The sequence below is a fragment of the Pochonia chlamydosporia genome, chromosome 1 (genome assembly GCF_001653235.2).
Source record: "Pochonia chlamydosporia 170 chromosome 1, whole genome shotgun sequence".
NCBI classification, from domain to species: Eukaryota; Fungi; Ascomycota; class Sordariomycetes; order Hypocreales; family Clavicipitaceae; genus Pochonia; species Pochonia chlamydosporia.
Genome location: NC_035790.1, coordinates 6,698,441 through 6,713,932, shown reverse-complemented (window position 1 = coordinate 6,713,932; position 15,492 = coordinate 6,698,441). Strand labels below are relative to the sequence as shown.

General features: G+C 49.9%; 6 protein-coding genes across 6 annotated transcripts; 2 read left to right on the top strand and 4 right to left on the bottom strand.

Moving 5' to 3' along the window:
• Positions 1-1,196: 1,196 nt before the first annotated feature.
• Positions 1,197-1,466, bottom strand: VFPPC_18676 (hypothetical protein; the record flags this gene model as incomplete). Its single annotated transcript, XM_018281540.2, has 1 exon — positions 1,197-1,466. The coding sequence occupies one exon, from the start codon at positions 1,464-1,466 to the stop codon at positions 1,197-1,199; it is 270 nt and encodes an 89-aa protein (XP_018150303.2).
• A 397-nt stretch (positions 1,467-1,863) lies between these two features.
• On the top strand, positions 1,864-3,431 carry VFPPC_01768 (O-methyltransferase; the record flags this gene model as incomplete). The annotated part of the gene is made up of 4 exons (XM_018281539.1): positions 1,864-2,151; positions 2,215-2,565; positions 2,648-2,827; positions 2,916-3,431. 4 exons carry the CDS (start codon positions 1,864-1,866, stop codon positions 3,429-3,431), a joined length of 1,335 nt encoding a protein of 444 aa, XP_018150302.1.
• A 183-nt stretch (positions 3,432-3,614) lies between these two features.
• On the bottom strand, positions 3,615-4,689 carry VFPPC_01767 (thioesterase family protein; the record flags this gene model as incomplete). Its single annotated transcript, XM_018281538.1, has 2 exons — positions 3,615-4,483; positions 4,542-4,689. 2 exons carry the CDS (start codon positions 4,687-4,689, stop codon positions 3,615-3,617), a joined length of 1,017 nt encoding a protein of 338 aa, XP_018150301.1.
• Positions 4,690-6,294: 1,605 nt separating this feature from the next.
• On the top strand, positions 6,295-7,170 carry VFPPC_15430 (aminodeoxychorismate lyase; the record flags this gene model as incomplete). Its single annotated transcript, XM_018293183.1, has 1 exon — positions 6,295-7,170. One exon carries the CDS (start codon positions 6,295-6,297, stop codon positions 7,168-7,170), a length of 876 nt encoding a protein of 291 aa, XP_018150300.1.
• A 436-nt stretch (positions 7,171-7,606) lies between these two features.
• Positions 7,607-11,096, bottom strand: VFPPC_01766 (beta-Ala-His dipeptidase; the record flags this gene model as incomplete). The annotated part of the gene is made up of 3 exons (XM_018281537.1): positions 7,607-9,244; positions 9,299-10,359; positions 10,931-11,096. 3 exons carry the CDS (start codon positions 11,094-11,096, stop codon positions 7,607-7,609), a joined length of 2,865 nt encoding a protein of 954 aa, XP_018150299.1.
• A 543-nt stretch (positions 11,097-11,639) lies between these two features.
• Positions 11,640-14,831, bottom strand: VFPPC_01765 (beta-galactosidase; the record flags this gene model as incomplete). The annotated part of the gene is made up of 3 exons (XM_018281536.1): positions 11,640-12,736; positions 12,810-13,110; positions 13,176-14,831. The coding sequence occupies 3 exons, from the start codon at positions 14,829-14,831 to the stop codon at positions 11,640-11,642; spliced, it is 3,054 nt and encodes a 1,017-aa protein (XP_018150298.1).
• Positions 14,832-15,492: the final 661 nt, after the last annotated feature.

The following is a 15,492-nucleotide window of genomic DNA, read 5'->3' as shown; positions in this document are numbered from 1 at the left end:
CAACGACCCACAACTCCGAAGCAACGATCATGGCTCTGCTCATACCCAAACTTGCCAAGTCAACCTAAAAATTGTTTTGGGCAAATTTGCGTCACTGCACGAAATCGGTATGAAATGAAAAGATCTCACTCGTAAACCTGTATGTTGGTGGTATATCGAAATGACCAAGGGATCGTGCGATATTGTTCAGTTAGCATGTCAATAATGGGTGTGCAGGGTGCGCCTGCATATCGCTTGAGTCGGCTAATGGGAGAACTCGATGAAGATTCTACTCTCGATGTTTTAAACGAATCTAAGACCAGATTATGGCGTGTTATTGGCGGATTTTGGAGGCTCTTGGGGTTTCATTCAGTTGGCCCAACACTACAGCACCAACCACCTACAACTTGGTGCGTCAATATCCCGCTCCCAATATGAGCACTGCGCATCAAAGTAAAGATATGATCTCATAAGGCTGACAAATTCGAGAGCATTTTTCAAGGTTCAGCACAGACTACCATACGACCGGCGTCGCGGATCACGACAGCAAGCGAACACCAGGCGTCAAGCACAAAGTTCTTTGTTTGCCCACAACCATTCTATAAGTCTGCTACCATTTAGTTGGCCCGATCACTTCCACATCCCAGTCTTTCCATAGAGTCATAGCATTCGACGAGCCACCGAATTGTTCATAGCTCGATGAGAAAGTTCTGACTCTGCTGGATCAAACGTCCCCTGCTTGTAACCTCTTGTTACACCTGAGATGTCATGTTACCCCACAAGATCACCACTCTCATCCACCAATGGTGATTGCATTCTTGGCACAGAAAGTGGTTTTGTTTGTTACCAAATGCTTGGATATTCCCATCACTCACAGCCGCATCCCTTACAGAGAATACGTGGTGTCATTGGTCACCGCTGCTGGTTAACCGCTTGCAGGTCTCCCTCCTTTTCCTTTGAGATCCTCGGCAAGTTGCACTTGCGGAGCTATCTGAGCGGCATTATCCCGCAAATGAACCCATGATAGCCTGCCTCCGGAACCGTGGGCATCCGTCCTGTCCATTATACTGGAAAGAGTTAGAGAAGATGCGATATTAAACACCGACCAAGCAATACTGAACGCCCAACACAACAAGAAGATCGTCAAAACGGGCAGCAAAACCCAACGCACGATGATTACTAGACTGAGCAAACATGTTAGAGACCTTTGCCTCACTCTAAGCACTGAACTCCCCGTGGCAGAGCAGAAATGGTCCACATGACACAAGACGGACCGTGCTACAGTTCTCCATTCCTGCAATCACTGCAGCCAGATCTGCTGGTGAGCTCTGACTGACGGGCCGGGGTGACTTTCCGGTGTTGTGGATGTTTCTCGGGGAAAACGCCACCGTGCCGCGATGCGGTTGCCAATAAAGAATGTAGCTTGAATTAAACAATCGTGGCCCTTTCACAGAGAGACGTTGCGTCACCCAACGAGCTGCAACCATGAATCCGACAGACTGGGAATCTCGCGGATTAACTTGACTCTTATTCAGACAGCCGCACACACACACACACGCACACAGACATTCACACTCACACTCAGAGGGGCATCGTGTGGACCGGTGGGTTGAACAGTGCATGGTATGAGGAACCAACCCTGTGAATGGTAATGGCCGGGAAAGGATATAAGAGACTTCCCGGCTCAGTTAGTCGCACAAGTTTGACCCAAATCGACACTCCTTCTTTGTTAAACCTTCCTAGACGCAATATTCCATCGGCTTAACCAGAGTACATTTGCTTCGTTGCCCCTGATATCTAATCACCACCACCCTTACTATCCTACACTCAGTGCCTTTGTTACACACATTTGTCTTACATCTAGTTCAACTTGCCACTGTCATAATGGGAAGCATGGGGAACTCAATCGGCAGAACTGGGGCCAAGGCTTCAGTCGACAAGCTGACTGCAATCTCTAGAAGTATTGAGGAGAATACTCAGATCCTTACACAAAAGCTGCATACCCAAGGACTCGGTGCTCCCTCGTACCAGGCCGATGGACTGGCTGATTTCCCACTCAAAGAGTCAGATGCCGAGACTCTGAAAGCCAGACAGAAGATACTCTCGTTGACCAAGGAGCTTCGAGACTTGGTCTTGGGTCCTCGAGAGGCTCTGAAGCAGATGGCCATGGATGTAAGTGCACCATCAAAACATAACATGCTGTCGACCACAGTGCTGAGAATTAACGAATGCTAGATTGTCAATTGCATCCCATTGCACGCCATTTATTCTTTCAAGATTGCAGAAGCAGTCCCTCAAGTTGGCACCATCTCATATGATGACCTTGCCAAGGAGATCCAGCGAGTCTCGGGGTATACTGTTCCTGCATTCGACCTTCGCAGGCTTCTGCGTCTTGCCATGGCCAGCAACCTCTTCTGCGAACCAAAACTAGGTCAAGTCGCCCACAATCGCTCATCGCTGCTCATGCTGGAGGACGAAAACCTAGCCAACTGGGTGGGACTCTATACCGTTGACTTATTCCTCCCTGTTGGCGCCACCGTGAGTGCTATGCAGAAGTGGCCAGGTTCGCAAGACCTCACAGAAACTGTATGTCCCATATCCCCATGGTATAATTGCCCATGCATATACTTTGAGACACTAACAATGCAATTCTGCTTTATTCGTCTAGGGCGTCAATATCGCATACGACCACCGAAATACCTTCTTCGCCCATCTCCAAGCTGATCCCACGCGCGCCAAGAGATACGAACTCGCCATGCGAGCCCACAGCTCCAGCGAAGGCTTCGATCTGTCACACACAGTTCACAGCTACCCCTGGGAAAAGCTGGGTAACGCGACGGTCGTAGATGTAAGATCCACCTACACGACAGCAAACACATTTGTTGAGGCTGTACAAAAAAAAACACTCCCATGGCTAATCATGCCGTTTGTGACAGATGGGCGGCAACGAAGGCTACGTCTCCATGGCCATTGCCGAAGCCTTCCCCAATTTGACCTTTGAAGTCCAGGACCTGGCTGGGATGCGTGCGAAATCCAACACCAGCAAGGTTCCCTCCCACTTAGCCGACCGCGTCGCGCTCACAACTCACGATTTCTTCAACGAGCAGCCTACTGTTGCGGAGGCATACTTTCTCCGCCACATCTTCCACGCGTTCCCGGACAAGGACGTCGTGCGTGTGCTGCGGGCTCTGGTGCCAGCTATGAGGAACGGCTCGCGTGTCATTATGAATGATGCGGTGTTGCCTGCTCCGGGTGCTGCGCCGCCGATGGAGGAAAAGACTTTCCGACTGCTAGATGTGCTGATGAAGACTGTCTGTAATGGCCGCGAGAGAGAGGTCAATGACTGGAAGGCCCTGTTTGAGGAAGCGGATACGAGGTTTGTGTGGCAGGGGGCGTGGAAGTCGAGTGGCAAGTTGTGGTTTGTCGAGGCTGTTTGGCAGGAGAAGCAGTGAATGAAGGGGGAAGACGAATGACAATTGCTAATTAAGAATGTTGGACTCGGAGTTTTCAGTCTACAGTGTGCGTCGATGAGGAGCACAACAAAAGGTATAGTCTTGTGTTTTTTATACACCAAGTAGGAACCGCGGATCAATATACAATCTATGAAACAAGTATAAATCCACACACATTCATCATCAGATTTTCTCCTGCGGCCTCCTCCGTTCTTTAATATTCCTAGAAAAGTCCACCGCCATACAAACATGATGACTCAACGCCACCAAATCGCCCCTCGCATCAAACAGCACAATCTCCATATCAGACCTCCCATTGCTAATCGCCTTGCTCGCCGCCCTCATCCGCAACCACTCCTCCCCCTCAGCAGCCAACTTCTTCTTCACCTCAATGGCCATCGTCACCGTCGGATACCAATACGCCTGATCAAACGCAATCTCCCCCTCCTTGAGCGGCTTACTCCCATCCCTTTGGCGATACGCCTCCGGTATCAACGCAGCAGCAGCATCCGCCACAAACCCCAACGAGATATTGGTAAACGGCTCGCCGTTCGCAAAGCGCAGCCAGTAGTCCTGCGTCGAGGGAGCAGCATGCCCACTTCGTTGGAAGTAATACTCCAGTGTGTTGACGCTTGATACGCGACTCATGAGCGGGATGTGCAGACGCTTCCATTTGGTGTCCTTGCCTTGCTGGATGACGGCCAGGTCTGCGGGGGCAGGCTCATAGGGTAGTATCCATCCTGTGTTGAGGGTGAGGCCCTGCTCGTTGTCGAGGTTCGTGTTGGTCACGTAGGATACCACCTCGCCTTTGGATTTGGATGCCGGGTCTAGCCAGGGATGCGCTTCCAGGAGACCCTGCTGGTGTAGTGAGATGTGGAGGACGGAGCTGTTGCGGCCCATTTTGGCTTCCTCGACGAGGAGGTATGCCGGACCGGCTTCCGTGCGGTTGAGATATTGGATGTGGACCTTGAGAGTATCGGGTTGATTCTGGGGTGTGAGATACTCTTGGGCTACTCTAAGAATGACGGAGGCAACGTAGCCGCCATTGGGGACTGAGAAGGCAAAAGTCAGCTGTGGTTCATTTTGGGGAAATCATAGACATTGACGTACCAGAGCCAACGCATAGGTCTGGCGACAAGTCGGCTGAGAAGATGTGATCAGAAAGCCTCGTAACTTGCGTGTTCTTCTCAACCGATGCAGGGATGAACTCGTCTTCGTCTTGGGCCTGGTCCGGTCCCCAAGCAGCGTTCTTGGACATGATGTTGTAAGTTTGTGTGGCTATACGTTTAGCAATATTTGGGTCTGTTTTACTCTTATTAAAGCCAGTGAGTTGTTAAAAGAGGTCTTGTTTTTAAACATGAATCATGATGGCCATGTCACCAGAAGGGCTGAATTGAAGCACGTCAAAAGTCTAGCTTAGTAAATCGACTTGTCACAAGCCGAGGTAATGACAAGTTTCCACCGCTTCCGCCCCTCTTTATTTCGGACCTGGTCCCTTGTCCCTTGGTCATTGTTTTAGTCTTCAGCCGCTGAACTAAACAGGGTCCGGATCACGGCTTTGGATCGGCCCCGTTTCCTCCGTTCCGGTGCCAAGAATGGTAATTCGGACAGGAGCAAAGCCCTCTCAGCCACATCACGGTCTACATGACATGGGAACGGTATTTTTAGCTCGGCATCTCCGTGGGCTGCTCCGGCATACTGGAATGCCGATGTGTTCTCTTGTCTACGGGAATTGCAACCAACGACCGGGTAACATATACCGGTGCAGGGTAAGCTGGCCGGACGGGCAGGTTGGTCCGCCCATGCCGATCGTGTCTTTATGTAACATATGTCTTTGCTCGAGATTAAATCTTGAAGTAGAAACATCTTTGTTTACGAATATCAGTAACCTCGTGTTCGGAGATGGACTAACAATCTTCGGGGAAGCCCCGGAATATATGGATCAAGTATTGCTTATCACAATACCAATATCGAGTGGGAGCAGTCCAATTCTCATGTTGCCTGCAGCGACTAGCCAACAGCAGGATCCAACGTAATCTGACAAGCTGGTGTATGTGCAACATATATCCTTTAAAGTCCCCGATTTGCAAAAGAAAAGCTATATATATCCGCCAAATTAAAAAAATTCCAACCCTCCCAGTAGTGCCCGTTATTGAAGGCGAGCTACAGCATTTCACCATTCAAAATAAAGCATCTCCTGCGAGCAAGGGGAAATGTGGCAGCAGCCGATGCAGCTTGTGATCCTGCAGGATCTGTCCCATACCATGCGCACGTTTTAAACCCATATTGAAGATAAATCTAGACCAATAAGCATCGCCAACAACGTATTCCTTCCGTCTTTCGGAGGTGAGGACGGGGTTCACACAAACCACATCACCAACATCAGGCATCAATTCACACAAGAATCTTGAATCCACTGCTTCGACCAACTGTGTTCCTGTTAGAAATTTCCTACGCAGCTAGTAATACGATCACTCAGTCCCACAGCCTCACCAATTCCCCGTCGCGATGAGGACCTCTTTCGACTGCCTCGTAGGAAGTCAATGTCCACATCTCCTGATATGTCGTGCCTGAAACCGAATCGTCTCGCCGCACTTATTCGGCGATACTGACTGACTGAGATGGTAATACAACGATAGAAGCCCATACTCTAGTCCAAGACAATATCAAGACCCAAATTCCTCCATGCTGACAAGCTTGGCCCAGAAATGTCATCAACCCAACGCAGTTCCATATCATGCTTGGCTATTTTATATGGGAATTGCTTACGGTCGCAATAATCAGCTCCTCTATCGACCACAGCATCTCACTCCAACACCATATACTCGAAGATATCGACAAAAAACCCAAGGAGTAATATACTATGCTCGGCCACACGACGACCGACATCGACGACATCACGTCCAGCCCCAACTTCGAAATAACATCCACCCTCACATACTCCCACGGCCTCCCTCCCAATCCAGTACACACATCATCTCCCCAGCAATGCTACCTGCTCGACTATGCCGTTGATCGTCTCCTCCTCGCGGCCAAGGAGTTGAAATGGTCTCGCGTCGTCTCATCACTAACTCAACCCAACGTATCTGACATCCTGCTACGAGAAATCGAAAACCACATCCACTGGGAGCACGCCGACGCTTCTGACCCAGAATATCTCTTTATTGTTCGCATTGCATTTAAAAAGAATGGCCAAGTCACTCTCATGTCAGGCCAACGGCCGCACGTAACCGCCATCCCTCTCTACCCAACACAGTTCCCTGCCCCTAATAAAAAGTCGTCAAAACAAATCCCAATTATACCGGTTTATGTGGACGATAGATTCATGGTCCCATCACAAATTACGCGCCACAAGACGAATTATCGAGCGCCCTATTCCGAAGCCAGAGCTCGCGTTGGCTTGCACCCAACCACGCCATTCATCCAAGGCGAGGTGCTGCTGGTAAACACAGAAGGCGAAGTAATGGACGGTGGGTTCACGACAATTTATTTCTGGAGGCAGGATGAGGGTGGAAATTGGGGATGGCGAACACCGAGGCAGGAGAGTGGTACCAAGCTGGGTGTCACGAGAAGATGGGCTTTGGAGAATGCGGGCGTGACGGAAATGGCCATCATGGCGAAAGATGTCATGGATGGTGAGAAAGTTTGGTTGAGCTCTGCAGGCGGTGGCTTTGTCAGGGGAAGGATTACTTTTGAGAGACATTTGGCAGATTCGTCTGCTTCCGATGGGGGACTATAGGGCAGTCTTGCATTCTTTTGTCACGGAGATTGGATTTTCCCTTTGTTTTATGGCGGGCCTGTGCTGACACCTACTGAAATTGGAATCCTTCTTTTATGTTCAGCTTTCTACTTGAGAGTTCGTTTCAGAACATGTTTGCTATTTGAGGAACAGGGATGGTTGTATGTGGTTCGGCGTCTGTATTTAGCCCTTTTGCTGCATTTAGATGAAGCGATGACACATCATTATTCTACAAACTCCAGTCCGGTGAACGACTTGCCATTTTAGCCAATATTGATACACTGTCAAGTTTATATGAAAACCCAAATACCATTCATCACCAGACGCCAGCCCACCAATCCAGCCCGAACCCGTATTCCAATTTTCCCGGTTTATGATGTCACTAATATAATACATTTTAATGTGTCAGACAACCAAGTTTTCGTCTTTACGCCCGCTATAGTCGTGCAAAAACTTTGCCAAAAATTTCTCGTGCTTTCAACAGATTGATAAGACTCATGCGCTCATTGTCCAAATGGGCTGAGTCACTGGCCCGTCCGCAAGGCAAATGTGCTGCCGGAGCACCGAACTCCTTCTCTAAGAACCGAATGGCTGGGATAGATCCGCCTTCTCTAATGTATAATGGCTTTCGCGGTTTGGATGACTTGCCCACCGACGAAGCCTGTACTTTGCCATTGGGGGCGCCGCTTAGGTCGAACCGATCTGGCCATGCCTCGATAATAGCCTGTCCCAGAGTGCGGAATATCTGATTGGTTGGATCGCCCAGCCATGGCTCAGCCTTATTGTCGATATTGATGCTGAGCCGATTTTGAGACTCAAGAAGGTCAAACTCGCGACGGAGGAACCACGACATTGCTTTGGACACATCTTCTACTTCTTGTCCTGGGACTAGTCGCAGACTGATGTGTGAGCTGGCGTGACTGCTCACTAGACTCCCGTCTGGGCCAGATACCTTGTATCGGTGAATTGTGAGGTTGGGCTCCCGCCACCTCGCCATGAGGGACTGTTTGAGCTTCTCTTCGGAAACAGCCTGTGATTGTTGGTGGACCATGATGGAGGCGATGTCATCATACCGTGCTTCCTCCTCTGGCGTAATGGGCGGAATGCCATCGTAGAATCCAGGGATTTGGATTCTGTTGCCGGGACCTTTTAGCTTGGATAAAACACAAGTTAGATCAGTCAGTGGTTCGTCCGACAGATGAGAGCCGTCCACTCCAGAGTGGATATCTGGCCTGGGGGAGTCAACGCAAATCGTTGCATGAAGCACACCACGGAGACCGTATGTCAAGCATGGAACCTCATCGTTGAGCCAGTAGCTATTGGCCAGCAGGATATAGTCCACATTTCCAATGAGCTCCTTGTTCCTCTTTACCGCCTCTTCAAAGCCCCGCGAACCAAACTCCTCTTCACCTTCGATGAGAAAGATGACGTCGTTTTCTAGTTTCTGCGCTTGCATGAGATCTGTAACCGCATACAATGCCGCAATGATGGGACCCTTGTTGTCACTGACTCCTCGACCATATAGGAAACCGTTGGCCCCCGTCGCAGTAAATGGATCGGTGGCCCACTTGCCTTTCTTACCATCGGCTGCGACAACATCGTAGTGTCCGTAGAAGAGGATGCGCTTTCGTTGTTCTGATGCTTCTTTTTTGCCTGAGAACCTGGCATAAACTACTGGGTTATGCGCCTTCTCCGTGCTAAGCATTTCAACATGACCGCCAAGCCTCTTGAACAGAGAACCCAGAAATGTGGCACCTCTGCGGCAGTCTTCAGCATACTCCGGCCGAGAAGATACTGTTTTATACGAAACAAAGTCACTCAACGTAGAAAGGAGCAAGTCGTTGCTCTTTTCTGAAGTGGTTGGTTTCAAAGCTGTGAGGTCCTTGACAGACCAGATTGAGATGTCCTCGTCATTTGCACCAGTGATGTAATACTTCTCTGTTTTGTGCGTGGTAACTGCAGAGGCCAGAATCTTGCCCTGGTGTGCTTTCCACCTCCCAAGGCACTGATACTTCTGGCTAACGTCTCCGGAAGATACATGACGATGGGCACAGTAATGGGCAGTGCTATATTTCTGTCGTTCTGTTAGATATAACTTCTGTGATCTGGAAATGAGAGAGGGACTCACGCTAGCCCACCCATTTGTCGACCCAGCCCAGAGGCACCCCCATCCCATTTGTAACGACATCACATCCCCACCATGGGCTTTTATAACCCTTAGCCTTTGCGTTGTATCCAAATCCCAGAGCTCTACTATGCCATCGAGCTTGCCGGCGTACAGAAACGAGCCGTCAAGGGCAAGCGACAGGACAGATTCGGCATCATCTGCGCCAAGCGTCATGATTTCCTCGATACCTCCGGGAGGGTTGTCACCCATGTGGTCTCGGCCATTCGTACGTGACCCAGTCAGATTCCACAGCTTGATAGTACCATCACCACCGCCAGAGATGAGGACGTCGTCATCTGCGTCGACTTCAACAGTGGGACCTTTGGCCATCAACATGCAGTATACATAGCCATTGTGTGCAAAGTGACGAATGCTTCCACTGTCTATCTCTAGAACCGACTGGGCTCGGGGTATGAGAGCCCACCGTTCTTCATTCCTTCTCGGCGTGGCCCCGCCTCCAACGGCTTTTGAGTCGAAAAATCGGTGACTTCGTCGATCCGGGTGACTTTGCGAATCTGGAGACACCTTACTGGAGGGATCGCCTAGCTTCACCCATTGTATGGTCGTATTCTGCGCTCCAATGTACAGCGTATCATGTTGGACACTATATGCGGTGCAGAAGATATCGCCAACGTCATGTACGCCGTAAATTTCGTAGAGTCTTCGCAAGCTCCTGGGACACCACACATTTACCACTGCGTCACCAGCACTCGAGAAAAGTAGTGACGAGTCTGGAGATAGAAACAGCGATAGGATGCTTCGCTTGTGCGCTTGGACTTGCCGAAGCTGATGGAATGTGTCCAAGGACCAGACCACAATTTCACCGTCTTGAGTGCCTGCATATATCGAGTCGTGCTTCGGGCTGACGGCGAGGGCGAGGACTGTGCTGCTGTGTTTGAGACTGTGGACGAGCTGCGGGGTGGTTTTCGTGGCTTCGGGCGTTTCCAGGGCATTTGAAACTGAGGATGAGAGGGATTCTTGTGTCCCAAGAGTTGCCATGGCTATTGGAGGCAGCGACAGAGCTGCTAAGTTAGCTTAATGTCAAGATAAGGGACAAAAGGATGCCGTCCCAATATCCCCCTAAAAGGCAGCCTTGCTGGTCGGGATCAATTGCAACAGACGACTCAAAAAAGAAAGAGAAACAAAGACAGAGAATACGTTTGCCCACCCCGTGTGCGATGAAGTGCCTCCAAAAAACAGAAAATAAAAATTCAAGAGAACAAGAGCATCAGACGGTGGCAGTTAAGGGAGAAAGGTGTGACTCGGAAAGCTGCGATGGCGTCAATTCCATGGGGCGACATTGGCTGGGGTGCTGGGGCTGCGAAGTCGGCGGGGCCAACTTGGTCTCGGGGAAGCTCTTTCCATTTTCCAGGTGTCAACAACTGCCCCACGTATCTTGTCAACGGCACTGAGCTCCCGCGCTTGCCTACCTAGGTAGAGACGGGAAGGAGCTCCCCAGTCCGTTTTCAATGTGGCCCCAGTCATTGCTTTAAATGAGGACCATTGACGTTAAACGTTTCTCGAGACTTGTCGGAGTGGATGCTTGACGCTTGATACTTGAGAAGAAAAGTCACGGAAGCTTCAAGGACTCACCAGTCGAGTTCTCAGACACAGTATTCTTCAACCCTACAACTACGCCCATCCGCTGCTCTCGTCCCCTGGCCTCTTGTGTTCGAATCCTGTCACAACCTCGACATCCTCCAGTCGGCACCCACGAAGATTCGGGAATGGCCGTGGTGAGTGTGACCACCGGTGTCATGATTGCTCTCGAAATCGCTTCTCTTCACAGTCGGTAAGGGCTCTGTGCATTCGTGCATTCAACCCAAAATATGACTTGGGTAGCATTGGGCGAGCCATCGCTGGGGAGCGCAAGATTTTGACAGGACCGCTCTTTTATAGGTATTTCACCGTGCATGCCCTGAGCCGCGAAATGGCCCCTGCAAGCTGCAGTAATAAATCTCGCTATCCATCACCGATATCCAAGAGCTCCGACGTCCGGCCCTCAGACCGCAATGACTTGTTCGAGACACCGCTTGTCGCTAGCAATAGAAAGTCAATGACACAACAGCTCATCGGTCAGCAGTCAGCAATTGCAAACATTCAAGTCACGAATACATGCTTTGAACTGGACAGAAACCTGTTACAATTGTGTCACCAAGAACATGACCTGTCACACCTTGAATACTGTACAGAGCCCGTGATCAATTTCACAGCAGGCAGAATACCTGATGCATTCGCATCTGCCCACGCTGCCGCCACAAAATACAGCAACCTTGCTCGTCCATACCAATGAACGCTACATCTAGTCCAAAAGCAGATCAAAGTCAAATTCGTGATCAGTCTTCAACGAATACCGAGGCAAGGTCCATGGGCCACACGACCCGGTGCCTAATCCATGGTGTACCCAGTCAAGTCTCACAATCGTGTCACTGCGTTTTCGCTTGTGAAGCTCGTACGGATGAGTGCAATCATCGATGTCTTTCGTTGAGTAATGCATCGCCGAGAAGCTTGCACCGTCCAAGTCCCCAAAATTGGCTCGCAGCAACCTACCTTGCTGGCCTAGCAATTCAACCCAGCGGACATCAGTTCTGTTACCACCATCCTGGGGGAATTCGTAATCCACCCAAAGGTCATCTATGGTTGACTCCCAATTTCCAAAGAGTTGAGAGTACTTCTTATCTCGGTATGACTCTCCCGGACCGCGGCCCCACCATTTGGCCCGTTCCGCCCCGGCAAGGCCCAGGGTGATGCCAATGCGTGCGAATGTCGATGGTAAGCCCATACCGTGAGGCTTTCCCTTGACGTTGATAGCCAGAGACTCTCCACGGAAGTGGTACGTCCACGTCGTATCAACAGCCCATAGTAGGGCAGGAGGTGCTATCCTGTGTTTTACTTCCACTACAATACCATCTTGGACTTCTTGAAACCGAACTTCCTTTACGTGCATAGACGTTTGATGAAGTCGTCTGTCCACCCACTCCCGTCCGTGGCCGCCGCGATCATTGTCGGTCAGTGCACGATAAAAATCCATTGTAATGGGCTGACTGATTACTTCAGAATTAGGAAGGCCTCTGCGTTTCCAGCTTACAAGGGTACCGGTGACCGTGTTTATTGCCCATGTCGAGTCCCCAGAGACCGAAGTAATATTGACAAGCGAATCTGACGCCATTTGCATGGTTGGTTTCGGCATCGGCGGCTCAACAGACTGGATGGCATTGACTGACAGCGGCCGTGACACCCGAAGTTCTCCGGTCGACACTAGGTGTCCAGCAGGCGCCCAAAAGGAGTCGTGCTTCAATCTGAACTTGATTTGCAGATATGCTTCGCCGTGGACTTCTTTCAACATTCCGTTGTGAAATCCCTCTGCCGTCACAACTGCCTCCGCATGTGGTTTAATTCCTATCGAATCATGCATATTAGCTTGCAGGCTTTGCAGTAGTTGGCTTTGGGTGTGTCACTTCTCCCTGCTTACCTCTTGGTATTTTGACAGGGCCAACTGCCAACTCGTTCCCATCGGAAACAGCGGACCAAGTTGCGGTCAAATGATCTAGAGTCAGGAAATCATAGCGATTCGCGACTGTAATTTTGTGCTGATGCAGGGAAAGTGTCTGAACAGGTTCGATTGCCTTGGCGTATTCGGTAATGTTGGAGCTCACGGTATGTTCAGAATACAACAAGCCGTCCATGACAAAATTGTAGTCGTTGGGCTCGTCTCCAAAGTCACCTCCATATGCCATGAACTCCTCGCCATCTTCATTCTTGGTACGAAGACCCTGCCGACGGTTAGCCATGAATTCTTACAGCCCCAAGATACTCTGATGAAAAATTGAATTCTCACATGATTCGCCCACTCCCATACAAACCCGCCCATCAACCTTGGGTGCTTGTAAAACAAATCAATGTACTCCTTGGCATTGCCTTCTGAATTGCCCATCGAGTGAAGAAATTCACAAAGCACAAGCGGCTTCTTCCAATCTCTCTCTTTGGCAACCGACTCAACGTAATCAATGTCCGAATACATGCGACTGTATATGTCCACCGTTTGGGCATTCCAATCTCCCTCGTAATGGACCAGCCGCGTGTCATCCATGGCCTTGATCGTATCATACATGGCTTGGTGATTCCTTCCATAGAATGCTTCATTGCCAAGAGACCACATGATTACACATGCATGGTTCTTGTCACGAGCTACCATCTGTCGAGCTCTGTCGACATATTGCTCTTTCCAGGTAGGATTATCAGATGTATAGCTGGCGGCGTCGCCATCAACGGCAGCAAAACCATGACATTCCAAATCCGCCTCGTCGAGAATCCAGAGTCCAAGCTCATCAGCTACATCGTATAAACGCGGGTCGTTTATCTGATGAGACGTGCGGATAGCGTTGATATTGTGGTTCTTCATGATGAGCAGGTCCCTGCGCATAAACTCGTATGGCACGGCACGGCCATGATCGGGGTGGTGTTCGTGTCTGTTGACGCCCCTGAACTTGACGGGATTGCCGTTGATGCAAAAGACGCCATCGATTAAGCCTGTTTTGCGGAACCCAACTCGTTGCATTAGACTGCACCCGGTACCATCGAGAAAATTGAGCACCAGCGAGTATAAATATGGTGTTTCTGCTGTCCACTTGTGAGGGGATTTAATGTCGAGTTTGAATTCGTCCGGCTTGGAAACTTTCATGGTATGGGAGGCAACTTTCTTTTGTTGTCCGTCGAGGAGCTTGAGTTCCACGGTGCAGGAGGCACTAACATCGACTTTGACTCGCAGAGTTGCATCCTCAAACTTTTCATCCAGGCCCGTGATAACGTGAAAATCGACGGGATGCACCTTTGGAAAAGCATGGAGGTAAACATCCCTAAAGATACCGCTGAGCCACCACTGATCCTGATCCTCAATGTAGCTCCCATCGCAGCGTTGGTACACTTCCACTGCTAGATGATTCTCTTTGCCGACTTGTATAAACTCCGTCACATCAAACTCACTCGGATTTCTAGAACCCTGCGAGTAACCAACCTCCTTCCCATTGACCCAAACCGTATATGAAGAATCCACACCCTCGAAGCGCAATCGAAGCTGATGCTCTGCAAACGACTTGTCAACCGTAAAGGAGGTCATGTATCGACCACATTCATTCTCCTGGTACGATACATTAGGTGGATCAACCGGCCACGGATACAGATAATTAGTGTAATGCGGACCCTTTCCGAACCCTTGAAGCTGCCACATTCCCGGGACGACAATGTCCTTGAACTCATCGCCACGGAAGTGTGGTTTGTGAAAGTCCCGTGGCCCCTCGAACGGCGATCTCGACAAGTGGAATTTCCATTTCCCAGAGAGACATTGCGCTTTCGCGTTGGTGACGTCCCGCGTGAGGGCGGCTGCTTCGCTATGGTAGAGGTAGAAGTTGCTTCGGGGTGGGAGAGTGTTGCGATGGATGACGTCGACGTTGCTCCAATCTGGCAGGGAGATTGGGTGTGTGGGTGGGATGGACATGGTGAGCTAAGACGGAATGCTGTTCTGTAAGAAATGGCTTGTTGTGAGAGCTGGATTGTTTGGATGGTCGATTGTGTAATTTGAGACGATGCTGGAATGGAGGTGCGGATGAAACGGCAGTTTCGTGAGACAAAGCGGTTTATTTATACATGGGAGTCGGATTGATGCAACTTGGTACAATGGAAAAAAGTCCTGGGACGTGCACGAGCGGCGAGATGCCAAGACCGTAGCCTATTGATATTGCAGGATAAAAGAGTTACATGAGTGAAAGGCTAGGTGGCAGTATTAAATTGATTCAAGTGGCAGCAGCTCATGTATTGACTTTGAGAGTTGAGGAGGAGGTTGAGGGGTAGCTTCAAGTGATGGGGGGTCAAAGCCTCACTTGATTGGAACATTCGTCAAAGATGTCTTGTTTAAGCTCCAAGGTTGGGGTAAATCCACATGACAGCTCAATCGCACCTTTCAAACAAATCCTCCCATTTTGGCAGCCATCATTTGACGTTGTGTTTCATCGTGAATCCGACCAAAGGCTTGGATTTCCACGGGACAATAGTTTGCATGTTGGCTACATTGCTTGTGCCTGAAGTGAACAGCGATGAAAAGAAAGTCGTATGTTTACGATTGTTTAATTAAACAAAGGATTCATTTGGGAATATACTCA